Source organism: Benincasa hispida, chromosome 1 (genome assembly GCF_027475165.1).
Source record: "Benincasa hispida cultivar pf3 chromosome 1, pf3_genome.v1.1, whole genome shotgun sequence".
Classification (NCBI taxonomy): domain Eukaryota; kingdom Viridiplantae; phylum Streptophyta; class Magnoliopsida; order Cucurbitales; family Cucurbitaceae; genus Benincasa; species Benincasa hispida.
The window spans coordinates 41,401,511-41,415,548 of record NC_143478.1 but is presented as its reverse complement, the minus strand read 5'-3'; the positions used below and the strand labels follow the sequence as shown (position 1 = coordinate 41,415,548).

At 32.2% G+C, this 14,038-nt stretch overlaps 3 protein-coding genes across 4 annotated transcripts; 1 reads left to right on the top strand and 2 right to left on the bottom strand.

The window, feature by feature from the left end:
• Positions 1–1,258: 1,258 nt before the first annotated feature.
• Positions 1,259–4,562, bottom strand: CLPP3 (CLP protease proteolytic subunit 3). Its single transcript, XM_039046426.2, has 5 exons — positions 4,087–4,562; positions 3,755–3,869; positions 2,343–2,518; positions 1,788–1,883; positions 1,259–1,704 (listed from the first exon to the last, which is right to left on the bottom strand). Exons 1-5 carry the CDS (start codon positions 4,414–4,416, stop codon positions 1,411–1,413), a joined length of 1,011 nt encoding a protein of 336 aa, XP_038902354.1. The 5' UTR covers positions 4,417–4,562; the 3' UTR covers positions 1,259–1,410.
• A 1,926-nt stretch (positions 4,563–6,488) lies between these two features.
• LOC150038447 (B3 domain-containing protein Os04g0386900-like) lies at positions 6,489–8,218 on the bottom strand. Its single transcript, XM_090307713.1, has 2 exons — positions 8,033–8,218; positions 6,489–7,038 (listed from the first exon to the last, which is right to left on the bottom strand). The coding sequence occupies exons 1-2, from the start codon at positions 8,129–8,131 to the stop codon at positions 6,730–6,732; spliced, it is 408 nt and encodes a 135-aa protein (XP_090163839.1). The 5' UTR covers positions 8,132–8,218; the 3' UTR covers positions 6,489–6,729.
• Positions 8,219–10,330: 2,112 nt separating this feature from the next.
• LOC120071126 (carboxypeptidase) lies at positions 10,331–13,773 on the top strand. Of its 2 annotated transcripts, none has more exons than XM_039023218.2 (3): positions 10,331–10,652; positions 12,706–12,906; positions 13,348–13,773. In XM_039023218.2, the coding sequence occupies exons 1-2, from the start codon at positions 10,397–10,399 to the stop codon at positions 12,861–12,863; spliced, it is 414 nt and encodes a 137-aa protein (XP_038879146.1). In that variant the 5' UTR covers positions 10,331–10,396; the 3' UTR covers positions 12,864–12,906; positions 13,348–13,773. The 2 variants fall into 2 exon arrangements, with proteins under 2 accessions (XP_038879146.1, XP_038879129.1); XM_039023201.2 differs by having other exon boundaries at positions 10,332–10,652; positions 13,419–13,773.
• Positions 13,774–14,038: the final 265 nt, after the last annotated feature.

Below are 14,038 nucleotides of genomic sequence, written 5' to 3'. Positions count from 1 at the left end.
GCAACGACGTCCAACATTTTAGCTCTTACATGTCATTGCCTCAATCTCTAAAAAATACCAAACATCCATTTAGCAAACTAAGAAACAAAGCACAAAGATTTTTCTTTGAGAATTTGAAATTGATCAAATGGAGGGCTTAAATTTGGTGGAAATGATAATCTGAATTTTTATATACTGGCTTATTTGAAGTGGATTTGGAAGAGTTTGTTGATACTATCCATTAGGTTGTGATTTTTTTCCTTTTTATGAGATTGGTCATTGTGGATTTTCTTTTTCTACTTTCTTTTGAATGAGATGTAGTTGGAATGTTCAAAGATGGAAATTCAACTCAACATTTAATTCCAACCAAGATAGAATTTAAAAATGACAGTATCTGAAAGTGAAGCTCCTACTGTCATTGCTTGTGATGCAAATATAGATTTTGAAGGTGAAATCCCTAAATTTTTTACTACCAATGATCCATTTTATGTAGTTTCTTAAGCAATTATGCTCAATACAGTGATTCCTGATTGAGGAAAGGGGTCCCAAAGAAAAATCTCTATACTCTGTTTTGGAGATGAGGGTGGAAGGAGGGGAGGAGAGAGAGGCAAGATGATGGGAGAGAGTAGAGATATAAAATTACTTTTATTTTATAATTTAAAATTACTTTTAAGGAATATAAAATACCTAATTGATAAACATGTTTCTAAAAAATGAGGGATTAAATTGGTCAAATTGAAAACTCAAGGACCAAATGTACTTGTGCCTAATAACTCAAGGATCAAAAACGTACTTTTCTTATTTTTAACTAAGTCTTAGATCTAATTTGACAAGATAAGATACATTAAAGTGAACATAACTCTATAGATTCCCCTATCTGTAAAAATTAATTTTTTTCTTAAAAATATATTGATGGTAATGCCATCTCAGAGTGCATATGCATCAACAAATAGCTTCAATACTAAACTCTAACATGGATGAAAGAAGGCAATTACCCCAACTATAAGTTATAACATGCAACATCAGAGAGAGAGACCTACAAAACTCATATTTCGCAATGCATTGCATGACTACCATGAATTCAGACATTATCTGTCTTCCATCTTAATCCCAATCTCAGCCTACCAGAGAAATACCTACAGCAGCAACTTACTCAGAATCATGGGGATTGGTGGTCCATTGCATATTGACCCGAGGTTTCGATACAGATTCATATCAACTCGAGCAATATTTTAGCATCTAGACAAGGGGAGAGAAAGGGAATGTTTGGACTCTTGAATTTTCCAAAATCTATACTTGTTTAACTGATTGGTAATAATCACCTTTAAGATCTTACAGAGTAAGAGCTATTTGAGAATGGAAAAAACAGGCTAGGATACAACAATAGAGGCAGAAGAATGGAGGAAGAAGAGGAACAAGGTGAGTTTTGTGTCATACTGGACTCGTTTCTTCCGTCTCCTGCTGGCTACCGCGCTCCTCATCACTTCCTTGACCCTCTTGATATCCATTCTGCAAAATCTTGTTTTCTGAAGGCAAATTCTTCTTAGTTTTCCGACTTCCTTCAACCTTCCATAGATCCCATACTCGGGTCTTTGGCGGCGGAGTTGCCTCTGCAGTTGGAGCGATAAGTCCTGGCTTCCCATCATCAATAACTTCATCAATCAAACCATAATCCTTAGCTTCCCAAGGATTCATAAAATTATCACGATCTGTGTCCAGTTCAATCTGCAAATGACAAATAAATATCAAGGGTTTCTTTACAATAATACTCAAAACCAGGTAGTTAAAGGAATAATGTAGAGGCAAACCTGTTCTAGTGGCTTTCCTGTGATTCTAGAAAAAATTTTGTTTAGCTTAATCTTGTGATATGTCATTTCTCGTATCCGTATGCTCATCTCTGTTGCCTGGCATGGACGGACCAGTGAATTACATAGTAATTAGGGGAGAACTACCATTATAAGAAGCTTAATGAACTTAATAGTTATTAAATAAATCAACAGGCAATATCAATAGGAATAAAATTTGGGGAAAATTCCTGAATTTCGTTCCATGGTCTTCTATGTGTAGCACCAGAACTTCACGATCATTACAAACAAATTCCACACAAATAGATCAAGTTCATAAAAACGAGATTATGCAATACTCAAGGATTAATTAATTGGAAAAAAAACGATGGTCTTATCTAAGGCTTATTGATTTTGATCCCCCTACCATCCAATGCAACCACTAAACAAAATGAACAAAGAATTATAGAAATGTTGAACACATTCAACAGCGACTAAAAAGGTGAAACAGAAATTACAATCACAATTAACAAAATGCCATTAACTTAACAGCAAAGCACAGAAAAATAATCTACTAACTTTTCCTCCAGCTGTTCCAAGAGGTTGATGGATCATCACTCTTCCATTGGGCATGCAGAATCGCTTTCCCTTTGAACCAGATGCTAGAAGAAATGCTCCCATGGATGCAGCAAGTCCCAGACAAATGGTTGAAACATCGGCCTTGCACAACTTCATTGCATCATATATTCCCATTCCTACATGCAGCCAAAAAAATGTCGAGAAACAAACATGGAATGAAATAACAACCTGCAACATTAGAGGCAGACCAGAAGAAAAAGTGGAATTCCAAAGATCTATTTGCCTTGAAATAATTGAAGGGAGAGATCATCACACAAAATGGCTGTTGCAGAAGTTTTTATGATATCTTCTTAAGAAGTTGAAGAAAAGAAACCAACCCCATACCAGGGATCTGTTTATGCAACCTCCTAATCAGAAAATACTTTATAGATTATCATGCGAAATGAATTTCATTCAAGTTACTTGAATCAAGCTATATGCATGTCATCCAGACTCTAGCCCCATGATTGCCACACCACATAGCACATACCACAAATTTTCATTCGGTCGATTGAAAAAGTTACAACCATGGTTCTAAAAGCCCCTTACTTTTAATGGGCTTCAATTTCAAAGACTTTCTATAATATTCATTTGTCAACATTTTACTTAGTTGGAGCACCTTTCTTTAGTGGGGTTTATGTGGACTTGGTTATTAGTAGGCCCTTGTATTCTTTCCTTTTATCTCAATGAAAGCAATTGTTTCCATCATAAATATATATAGATAGATAGATAAATAGATAGATAGATAGATAGATATAAATATAAAACTTGGAAGACAATTAAAAATAATTGTTGAAAAATAGGCATATAAAGCTGTTTTCTGATTCTAAAACATGAATTGGTAGAAATAGTTCATCCATAAAATGGAATATAATAACACTATCAATAACAGACGCTCTTGTCTCCCCACTTGACGGATTATGATCCTGATTCAGATATGACAGTTCCCAAGCTACTTCCCAATTAAGAGAAATCAAGTCAAAGCACAAAAGACTTAGAGCTTGACTTTTTCTCAAATGTTTCAATGATTCCACAATTTCAAAATGTACTTATCTTGGATTGAGAGCTATTTAAACAAAATTTTTGTTCTATTTTCTGCACTTGATCAACACAGAAAGCACTTGAACTCATTTGCGTACAAAATATGTAATTTTCTTTACACCCTTACACAAGCACTTTGAAGCAACAAGAAGCTCGCTTGAGGCCAAAACTAAAACCATCCTAAAAGAATGAAGTGAATGAATACCGTGGGAAGCAGGTTTTGAGCCATAAAGATTATACAACAGCATCCTTCCAATCCAACAACTTCAGATTAGAACTAAAATTTATCAGTCTGAAAAAGAAAATAATGAAGGATTTCATGATGAAAATACCAGCAGTGACAGAGCCACCAGGTGAGTTGATAAACAATTTAATATCTTTGGTTGGGTCTTCAGCATCAAGAAAGAGTAGTTGGCTTATGATGAAATCTGCCGTCATGTCATCAACCTGCCAATAGGCAATACAAATATTCAAGTCCCACAAAAAAAAAAAAAAAAAAAAAAAACTTTCTTCTTCTTATTCTAACTCAAACAACACCCAAACCATCCAACAAAACCAAAACCTTCACAATTCAAACCTAAAAAAAGCTAAACAGAATTCAACCCTCCACAGAAACGGACCAACTAATTCAGAAATATCAGGAAATAGTTCGAGAGAAGATTACCTGAGAACCCAAGAAGATGATTCGCTGGCGGAGGAGCATGTTAGTAGTGTCAAGCTCTTCGAATCGAGGAAGCGATGGAGCGGAAGATGCAGAATAGTTGTCCAAAACATCCCAACTACTGGATAAGGTCCGTCTGAGAGAAGAGGAATTAAACGAGGGGTTTACTACAGGAACCGAATTTCTGATTCTAAAAGCATTAGAAGTGGAATTGCCGCCATGGGAGTGCTTCGAAGGAATGGAAATTGGAAAGTAAGAAGATGGAAGTCCATGGTCGATGCGCATAAGCCTATGAGGCGAAGAAGAAGGTGCGTACGTGAAACTCAACTCCATTTTCGCTATTTCCCTCTTCTCTCTGAGATGAAGGGGAAACGTTCAGAAGAAATCCAAAGATTGAGGTGCCCCAATTTGGCCTCTCCCAAATAATCTTTTCCCCCAAATTTACTTCATCAAGAAATAAAGTAAATAAGAAAAAACCCATTTTTAATATTAGGTTAAATTATAAGGCTAGTTTCCAATCCTTTTTTTTTTTTTTTTTTTTTGGAGACAATAATAAATTTGAGGCTTTTTTTTTTTCACTTTCTTTCTTACAGATAATTTAATTCAATGACTCGAGTTTTGAAAACAATTCATACTAATCTTTCGTTTACGTTACATACCATTTAGATCGTACTCACTATTTTCTTCGTCCCTTTTGCACACGTTTCTTTTTTCCCTCCCTCTCCTCCTTGCACTTCTTCCTTCTTCCTATCGCTTGTGCTTGTGGCTACTATTTGATCGTTCGTCATCTGCTTCAACAATCACTCATGCTCATGCTTTAAGCTACAAACTAATCGCCTGTCACCCACTTGAATGAACTATGCATAACCATCTTCCAACTATTTATCGCTAGTGCAAGGATCTAAGAGAGGAACGTAAAGATTTGCTCTACATCCCATGTTTGAAGAGGAGAAAGAGAAACAAGGGGCACTAGTGAGAGCGATGGAGATAGTAGCCAGTAGTATGGATGAGCACTCACAAGCGCAAAATGGGCACTGTGGAGATTATTAGATATCATAACCCTAAATTTTCAATTTTGGATTAAGAAGATTCATGTTTTTTAAAGATTGAAAATGTTATTCGTTTTTAAAAATTAAGCTTGTAGATAGCGTACCTTTACCTTTATTTTGAAATTTTGGTTTTTGTTTTGTAATATAACTATGAATTCAAATTTTTCTTTAAGAAATATGAAAACCGATCTAAAGAAATAAACATAATTTTTTAAAAAATATATATATAACTAAAAACAACATCATTATCAAACATTGTCTCAAAGACAACAAAAATAGAATTATAAATCCACTCACAAAAAATTTTAAAACCATATATGTTGTCGATATCTACTGACAAAGAAAAATCTAATTAATCTAAAATCTTATATGGAGTTGAGTGTATTAAAAATTTAAGAGACTATCCAAACATGATTACATATCTACTTACAAAGATAAAATAGGTTTGTCTAATTCCAAACCATAATATGTTGTCAACAAGTTTGATCCATTGAAAACTAAAGAGGTCACAAAAACTTGATTACATATCCACTTACTATAAGATAAAATAGATTGTCTAATTTTAAAACAATATATGTTGTAGATAAGTTGAATTTATTGAAAACTAAAAGGCTACAAAAATATGTGAATTTGTCTGATTCTAAAACTATATATATTGTCGACAAGTTTGATCTTGTTTTGTTTTTGTGAGATACAAGTTAGATCCATTGAAGAAGAAGAGACCACAAAAACGTGATTATATATTCCACTTACAAGATAAAACAAGATGTCTGATTCTAAAGTCATATCCGTTGCTGACAAATCAAATCTAATGAAATCTAACATATCATGAAAACATGATTCTACATTCACTTACATAGATTAGTGAAATAAGTTGTTTGATTCTAAAACCATATATGCTCGTCAACAAGTTAGATCTTATGAAAACTAAGAGATCACAAAAACAAGATTATATATCTACTGACAAAGATAAAAACGAGTTGCATGATTCTAAAAATCATATACACATTATCGACAAGTAGATCTAATGAAAACTAAGAAACCACAAAAACAAGATTATATATATTCACTTACAACGATGAAAACAAATTGCCTACATATTCTAAAACCATATAAATTGTCGATGAATTAGATGATTCAAATCTAATGAAAACTAAGAAACCACAAAAATAAGATTATGTATTCACACTTACAAAGACGAAAACAAGCCGCCTATAGGTTCTAAAACCATATACATTGTCGACAAGTCAGATAACTTAGATCTAATAAAAACTAAGAGATCACACAAACAAGATTACATATTCACTTACAAAGACGAAACTGGGAAACATGATTAAGATATCGACAAGTCAGATGTATCAAAATCACGGAGACACAAAATTAGGGTTGATGCACAAAATTAGATTACATATTCAATTACAAAGAAGAAAACAACAGATTCTAAAACCACATACATTATCGATAAGCTAGATGACTCAGATCTAACAAAAATTAAGAAACCACAAAAACAAGATTACATACTACCCGATTCTAAAACCATATAAGATATCGACAAGTCGAACAAAACGCGGGTTGATACACAAAAAGGGGAGGTGAGCTAGTCAATGATTATAGGGGTGTCCCTAGTTTCCCCAATGAATTTGTGGTGCAGCTGAAAAGGGATGTGACCTCTAAGAATTTGAACTCTGAATTTGAGTAAAGTGCTTCTACATTCCAAGAGCTCAAAAACACAAGCATCTCCACACTTTAGACCATTATCATTAACAAACTTCTTCCATTGTTTTGCATCAAGTGCTTTACTCCGCCTGTTCCCATAATAATTTATCTTCCATACCTTTTCTCCACAGAAAATAGCCGTAGGGATCATAATAGCAGGTAAAACAGAGTGAAATTTTGCTGGCAAACACTACAAAATAATGAGTTAGGTATATGATTTTGTTAGGTTTGTGATTAGATGATTTTTAAAATTTAATGTTATTGTTGGTGCTTGTGATTTCGGAATGAATAACCGTCTTTGTATTAATACTACGTTTAATGTCCTGTAGTTTCGACTTTGGTTAATTATGAATCATGTACTTTTAAAATGTTCATTTAGACTTAAATGGACACTTTTAGAATGTAGAGATTAAAATAAACTAAAGATGAAAGTATAAAGATTAAACAGGACATTTGAGAGTATATAAACAAAAAAAATGGACATTTTAAGATTAGATATATGCATTAAAATGAACTAAATTTTGTTGAAAACTTTGATCAAGAAACTAAAATTAAGAACATTTTGGAAGCGTAGACACGTTGAAATGAACTCGAGTTGAAACTTGAAAGTAAGGAGTCGTTTGGGCCCCGATTTCAACTGGGTAGAGTGGGTCATCCCAATTCACTTACTTTTTAGGTTTTCAATTATAATAGTTAGTACTGAGCTTCCAATTAATAATCGGTGTTCCTAACTATTATAACAAACAAAAATAATATATTACTATTTCAAATTTCTTTTTACTACAATGCTTACTATTTTCTACCCATCCGCCCACCTATTCATTAACTCAAACTAAAATAGTCAATGTAACCAGACACAAACTATCACAATCCATAAACCATAATAACCACCGACTATAATAATCAATCAAACGCTCCTTAAAATAATTAAAGTTAAGAACATTTTGAAAGCACATCATTAACTAAAGTTGAAGCTTTAAGGTAAAAGATTAAAAGGAATCAAAATTGAAAGTAAAAGATAAAAATAGACGTTTTGAAAGTACAAAATGCTACAGTAAACTAAAGTCGAAAGTCACGGACCAAAATGAACTAAAGTCGAGAAGAATTGCAAAAAGAGCAAGGTTCTTAAGAGTAGTTTTTGTAATAGAAAATTGTAAAGGAATTGGATGAGAGGAAGAACTTACAATGTTGTAAATGGGAGGAACATGCGATTTAGAAAGAATAAAAGGATGGTAGGGTTTGCCTAAAATCGGCAAAAATTCACTGTTTTGCGGCGGCTCCATTGTTGGAGTTGGAAGTGCTTTCCCGGCCGGACGAATCGCTTCCGAAAAAAGCCTTTTAATCAAAGCTACTCTTCATGTTTGGTTTCTTTTTATTTTACTACTTTTTCTTTTTTTTACACATTTGTTTTAGTACTCTACCTTTCGATGTACTACAATAATGAAGTACATGTACTCATGTGGATTAAAACAATATTTTAATTCTTTTAAAAAAAAGTATATTTTAGTAAAAACAAAATACTGCTTTCATGTTTATACTTTGAAATTTGTTCAATAAATTTTAGTTTTGTACTTTAAATTTAGCTGTGAGGATTAAATGTTAGATTTATTGAAAGTAAATGGATTAAAAGTAAACAAATTTCAATGTATAGATATCAAAATAGTATTTTAACCAAAATAAAATTAGAAAAAATTGCAAAAATGATTTCCTAAAAATATGATGGTAGTTGTAATTATATCCTCGAAATTTTAGTGGTAAAAATTTAGCTGTTAAACTTATATAATTTATACAAGTGTTAAAATGTGACCCTCAAAACTTATCATAAGTGTATAAATTGTAACAATTATATAAGTTTTGATGGTTCATATTTGGAGTCAAATTTTAATATTTGTAGAAGTTCAAAAGCCCAATTTTAAATCAAAAGTTTGAAATTGTAATTGCGATTATTACCATACTTTCGGAATGTTTTTTGCATTTCCCTCGTAAAATAATGTCGATATGAAGCACTACTTCCTAAATACTTTTTTAAAAAATAACCCTTACATTTACTTGTGAATTCCTTCCCTTTTTATTTAGGCTAAATTATACAAAATATCCTTGAACTTTGTACTTTGTAATCCTTGAACTTTCAAAAGTTTCAAAAATATCCTTAAACTTTCAAAAACTATTCAAAAGTACCCTTAAACTTTCAAAAACTATTCAAAAGTACCATTGTTGTTAGTTTTCGGTGGAAACCATTAGTGTTTTGTTTAAAAAATATTGTTCAACTTTCAAAGAGTTTCAAAAATACCCTTACTGTCAGTATATAAACACAAATCGTTAATACTCATTTCAAATATCCTTGAACGTTTAAAAGTTGCATTAATACTCTTAGCCTTGAAAAAAAAAAGTTTAAATGCGCTGAACATTAGGTTAGTGATCAATTTGTTTGAAATTTTCTAGAGTTCGAAAAGAATAAAGTTTAAAACAAATTATATAGATATCATTTTTTTTCATATAGATACTCTCATTTTTCTCTCATTTGTCTAATTCTTATATCAATTTTGACACAATAAAATATAAACCAAAACTTCAAGTTAAACCATAAAATCCCACAAAACTTCAAAAAGAAAAATCTCCCAACTTACCAAAACTATGAATAGGCAAATACAAAAAGAATGTATTTTTTGTATTTGGCTATTAACATGCACTCAACTACTAATATATAATCTTATTAAAACATATAAGTCTCAAGGTCCCGTTGGTTTCCATTATTCTCTTTCTTTTTGTTATAATCTATATATCCTAATTAAAGGTGATATCATTTTTTAATGAGATAAACAAAAGGTTAAATAGTTACACTAAGTAGAGTAATAGGGAAGGAAAAAAGCAGAGAAAATGAAGAAGCGATAGATCATAGATTGAAATATGGGAGAGAAAGAAAATGGGAGAGGTGATCAGGTGTAGATAAACAGTAATAACATTTTTCACTATTTTTTAAGTAAGGGTAACTGAAAATTGGTAATAAGCTTATCAATTTCTTGATTTTTATAGGTAGATCACACTCATACAATACAGTAAAAGAGTTGTGCGTCAGTTAATGCTATTTTTATAGGTAAATCATACACATACAATATACCTTAATGCAACTTTTGAAAGTTTATAGGTATTTATGCAACGAGATATTAACAGTTTTTGTTTATAGATTAACAATAAAAATATTTTTGAACTTTTCTTTAAGTTTAGACGGTATTTTGAAATTTTTGAAAGTTGAAGAGTATTTTTAAAACAAAACATTAATGATTTCTAATAAAAACCATCGACAATGGTAGTTTTGAATAGTTTTTGAAAGTTAGAAGAATACTTTTGAAATTTTTAAAATTTCACGGATATTATTTATCCAAAGTACAAAGTTCTAGAGGTTTTTTTTTTTTTTCAATTAATTAATTAACTGTTTTAATTTTCGTTTAGCCTTTTATTTAACCTTATTTATATTTTCAAATAGATAAAAGTATGAAACTCTACAGCTATTCGATTAGTTTGGTTACAGATTCTATGATTTCGGAGCTATGGCTCTCAATCTTCATTGTTACCATTCATCAGCTCGCTTCCTTTCTCTCCATCCAAAACTTCAAGTTATTCGCTCCGATCGTCTGAATCGCACTTCGAAACTGAGTTCAAATTCGCCCAAATTCCTCAGAATTCGAAGCTCCGCGGATTCGAACAACCAATTGACGCTTAGAACTTGCAGAAATTGCAAGGCGCAATTTGACCCCTCCCTCAATCACCCACGAGCTTGTCGATTTCACACTGCACATTTTGGAGGTAATGCCCTAAGTTTTTTGTAATTTTTCCGATTTTGTAGCCATTTTGCGTTTCTGTTTTTACAATTTGAATGTGTTTGGAGCTTTGATTGCTGCTCGGCTCTTGGTTTATCTATTATTTTTATTGCCTGTTTATTTAGTTGTAAACGAGGTACTGTTTGAATTCATGGAACTGGAAATTGAAGGTTCATACTTTTGGTTTTACTTCAAATACTTGCAGATATCTATTCTTGATGTGGACAAACTTAACATGTGTTATGTTAGGTCTCTGTTGCATGATATAAAAACATCTAATAATCAGAGTAAAGTAGCTTTTGCTGGAAAGTAAGAAACAGTATAATGTATATATGAAAGCTTAGAAACTAAATTGGAATAAGTATAACCATTTGGGTCTCGTTTGACTACAATTTCATTTTGAGTTTTACGTTTTTGAAATTTATGCTTGTTTGCTTCCAATTTTTCAACTATGATATTCACCTTTCTTTAAGAAATACTTGAGTTCCTTGTCAATTCAAAAAACAAAAACTACATTTTTCTTCTTTTCTTTTTTTTTTTTGTTTTTAAAACTTGATTTGACTTTTGAAAACATTAGAATAAAGAGAATAACAAAATATTGTAGCTTATTGGTAGAAGTAGCGTTTATAAACTTAATTTTCAAAAGCAAAAAACCAATGTTTTTTGTTTTTGAAAATTAAGCTTCTAAATATACTTCCCCCATGGGGGCTTTAGCATTGTGTTTGATTTTCTTGGACTTTCTTTAGTTTCTATTGGGACCTCTGGTTCGCTTTGTTTTGCTTGTTAGACTTATTTGCTATTTTTCCCCTACCTTGTGGAGTTTGTATACTTGAGCACTAGTCTCTTTTCATTTCATCAATGAAAAGCTGTATTTCTTGTTCAATGAAAAAATATGCTTCACCATGAGTTTCTTTGTTTTATTATTTACTTTCTAAAAGTGTTTTCCAAATCCACCCGAACTTTAGAAACCAAAAAAAGTTGTTTTTGGAAATTTGGATAAGAATTCAAACATTTCTTTAAGAGAGATGAAAACCATAGTAAAAAAGACTGAGAAAACAAGCATAATTTTCAAAAACAGAAAACCAAAAATGAAAGGCATCGTTTGGTAACCATATTTTTTTGTTTAGTTTTTGAAAATTAAGCCTATAAACACCTCTTTCACCTCTAAATTGTTTGCTTTCACTTATAAATTGTTTGCTTTCACTTATAAATTGTTTGCTTTCACCTCTAAATTGTTTGCTTTGTTATCTAATTTTACCAATGTTTTTGAAAACCAAGTCAAATTTTGAAAACTAAAAAACGTAGTTTTTTAATTTTTTTTTTTAATTTGACTAAGAATTCTACTCTTGTACTTAAGAAAGATGCAAACAATTGTAAGAAAGTGGGAGGAAATAGGCTTAATGTTCAAAAACCAAAAACCAAAAACCAAAAATCAAATAGTTACCAAATGGGGGCTGAAATCATTGTCAAATGTGGCCTCAAAATTCAAGGAATGCCTATTTACTACTGATGACTTTCTTGAACTCTAGAAATGATGACCATCTGTTTTTTCCTTTCGGTTGAGTCTCCTTAAGCAATAGCTTCCAGCATTTATCTTTAAATCTTAGCTATCAGTAACTAAAAAGACAGGAGCATGGTGTTAATCCCTTCAAGGAATAAATTCATTTTATGAGTGTGTATTTGCGTGATTATTGTAGGATTAAATGCCTAGTACTGCAAAGTCTTTCTTTTGATGCTTGTCTACACACCCGCAAGTTGAAATGTTAAACATTGTGCATACTTCAAACCTTATGCATAACCAAATACACGCCGATTGATATCGATCGGCAGAGGCAAAGATTCGACATTGACTGTGAAAACTCATAAATGTTTTGTTGCTCTTTAGCACCTGAAATGTTTTTGAATAATTTGAAGATTGAAACAATTTTTACTACTTCAAATCATTTTGACTTTTTTCTGAAAGGTCCAAGTTCTAACTTCTGGAGTCATGAGTCATTATTTTGCTGCTCAAGACTGTAATCCATTCCTTTTGCTTACAGGTGAAACAAAGAGAAAGTTTGAAAGTGTACACTCAGGAGGAACAATGGACACTCCAGACTCTGGCAAAGTTTTTCAATACTGGCATTGTTGTGGGTCTGAGGATCCTTTCGATCCAGGATGTACTGCTTCTCCGCACTCGTCCTACGACGATGATTAATACTGTTAATCAACAACCTTTTCTCCAGGTCCCCTTCATTCTTGTAAGACTCCGGATCTATTTTTTTTCTCCTTCCTGAAGGTGTCGTGTACAAGTGTACATATTCATATCCTATCTTAAAAGTTCACTTCTTGTATGAAAATTCATCTTACTTTGTTGCTTCTTTACATGGAATTGCCAAGAATTTTAATATAGTTAATTATGTTGGAAATCTGTATCAATGGCAAATTTGTATTGATAATAATCGAATAATGTTAGCAAAATAGAAAGTACTGTGTATCGGAGCTACACACTTCAACACTTAAATTAGTATCAAGTTTGTAAATTGTTTAGATGGAAGATAGTTATTGTATTTTTCGTGACTGTTTCACACCACCTTAAGTTAGTATCGACTATAGGCTTGTAGATCGGTTGTCAATATTTCACCTATGACAAATTATCACTAAACTTTTGGGAAAGTCAATTTCCTATAATGTACTTGTAGCAAGGTTTATACAGATGTAGAGGCTGGCTGATGAGTTTGATCTGATTGACCTGGGGTCTGTTATGAGATAGGCGAAGAGTCTGACGAGCTGAGCAAAGTTGCTATGCACATGCGGCTGGAGAACAAGGTCTCGATGAACCAATCTAGCGGGAATGACCGACCGGCTCCGCAAGAAAAGAAGGTTTCAGAACATGTACTGAGAGGCTCCTTGTGCAATCTTCATTTATCCACTTTGTTTACCAAAGGTTTTATGGGTGCGAGAGGAAGTCTCTTAAATTTGTATAATGCATTGCCAATTTGCTATGTTCTTTTAATTCTTTTTCTTTGATGGAAGATTTTGTCATATTAATAACCTACTTAAGTTAGAGAGATACGTTATGATATGAATAACTTTAAATACCTATACAATTATTTGAATTTACCAAATATATACCACTAATAAAAGGATATTTATTTAAATACGACAATATCCGATATTGACAACAACCCTAATTTCGAATTCAACGTAAAAATTAAAACTTTTGGGAGAAATTTTTGTCAACTCATTTTGGTACCAAAGGAGTTGAGGGCCTTTTAAATAGAGGGTGATGTGATATGGGCAAAAGTCACAAGAAGAATAGTTTTGGGGGTAAACTTGCATGAATGAAGAATTAGCTTCCCTTTGTTGACTGTGGGTAAATAAGAGCCTCAT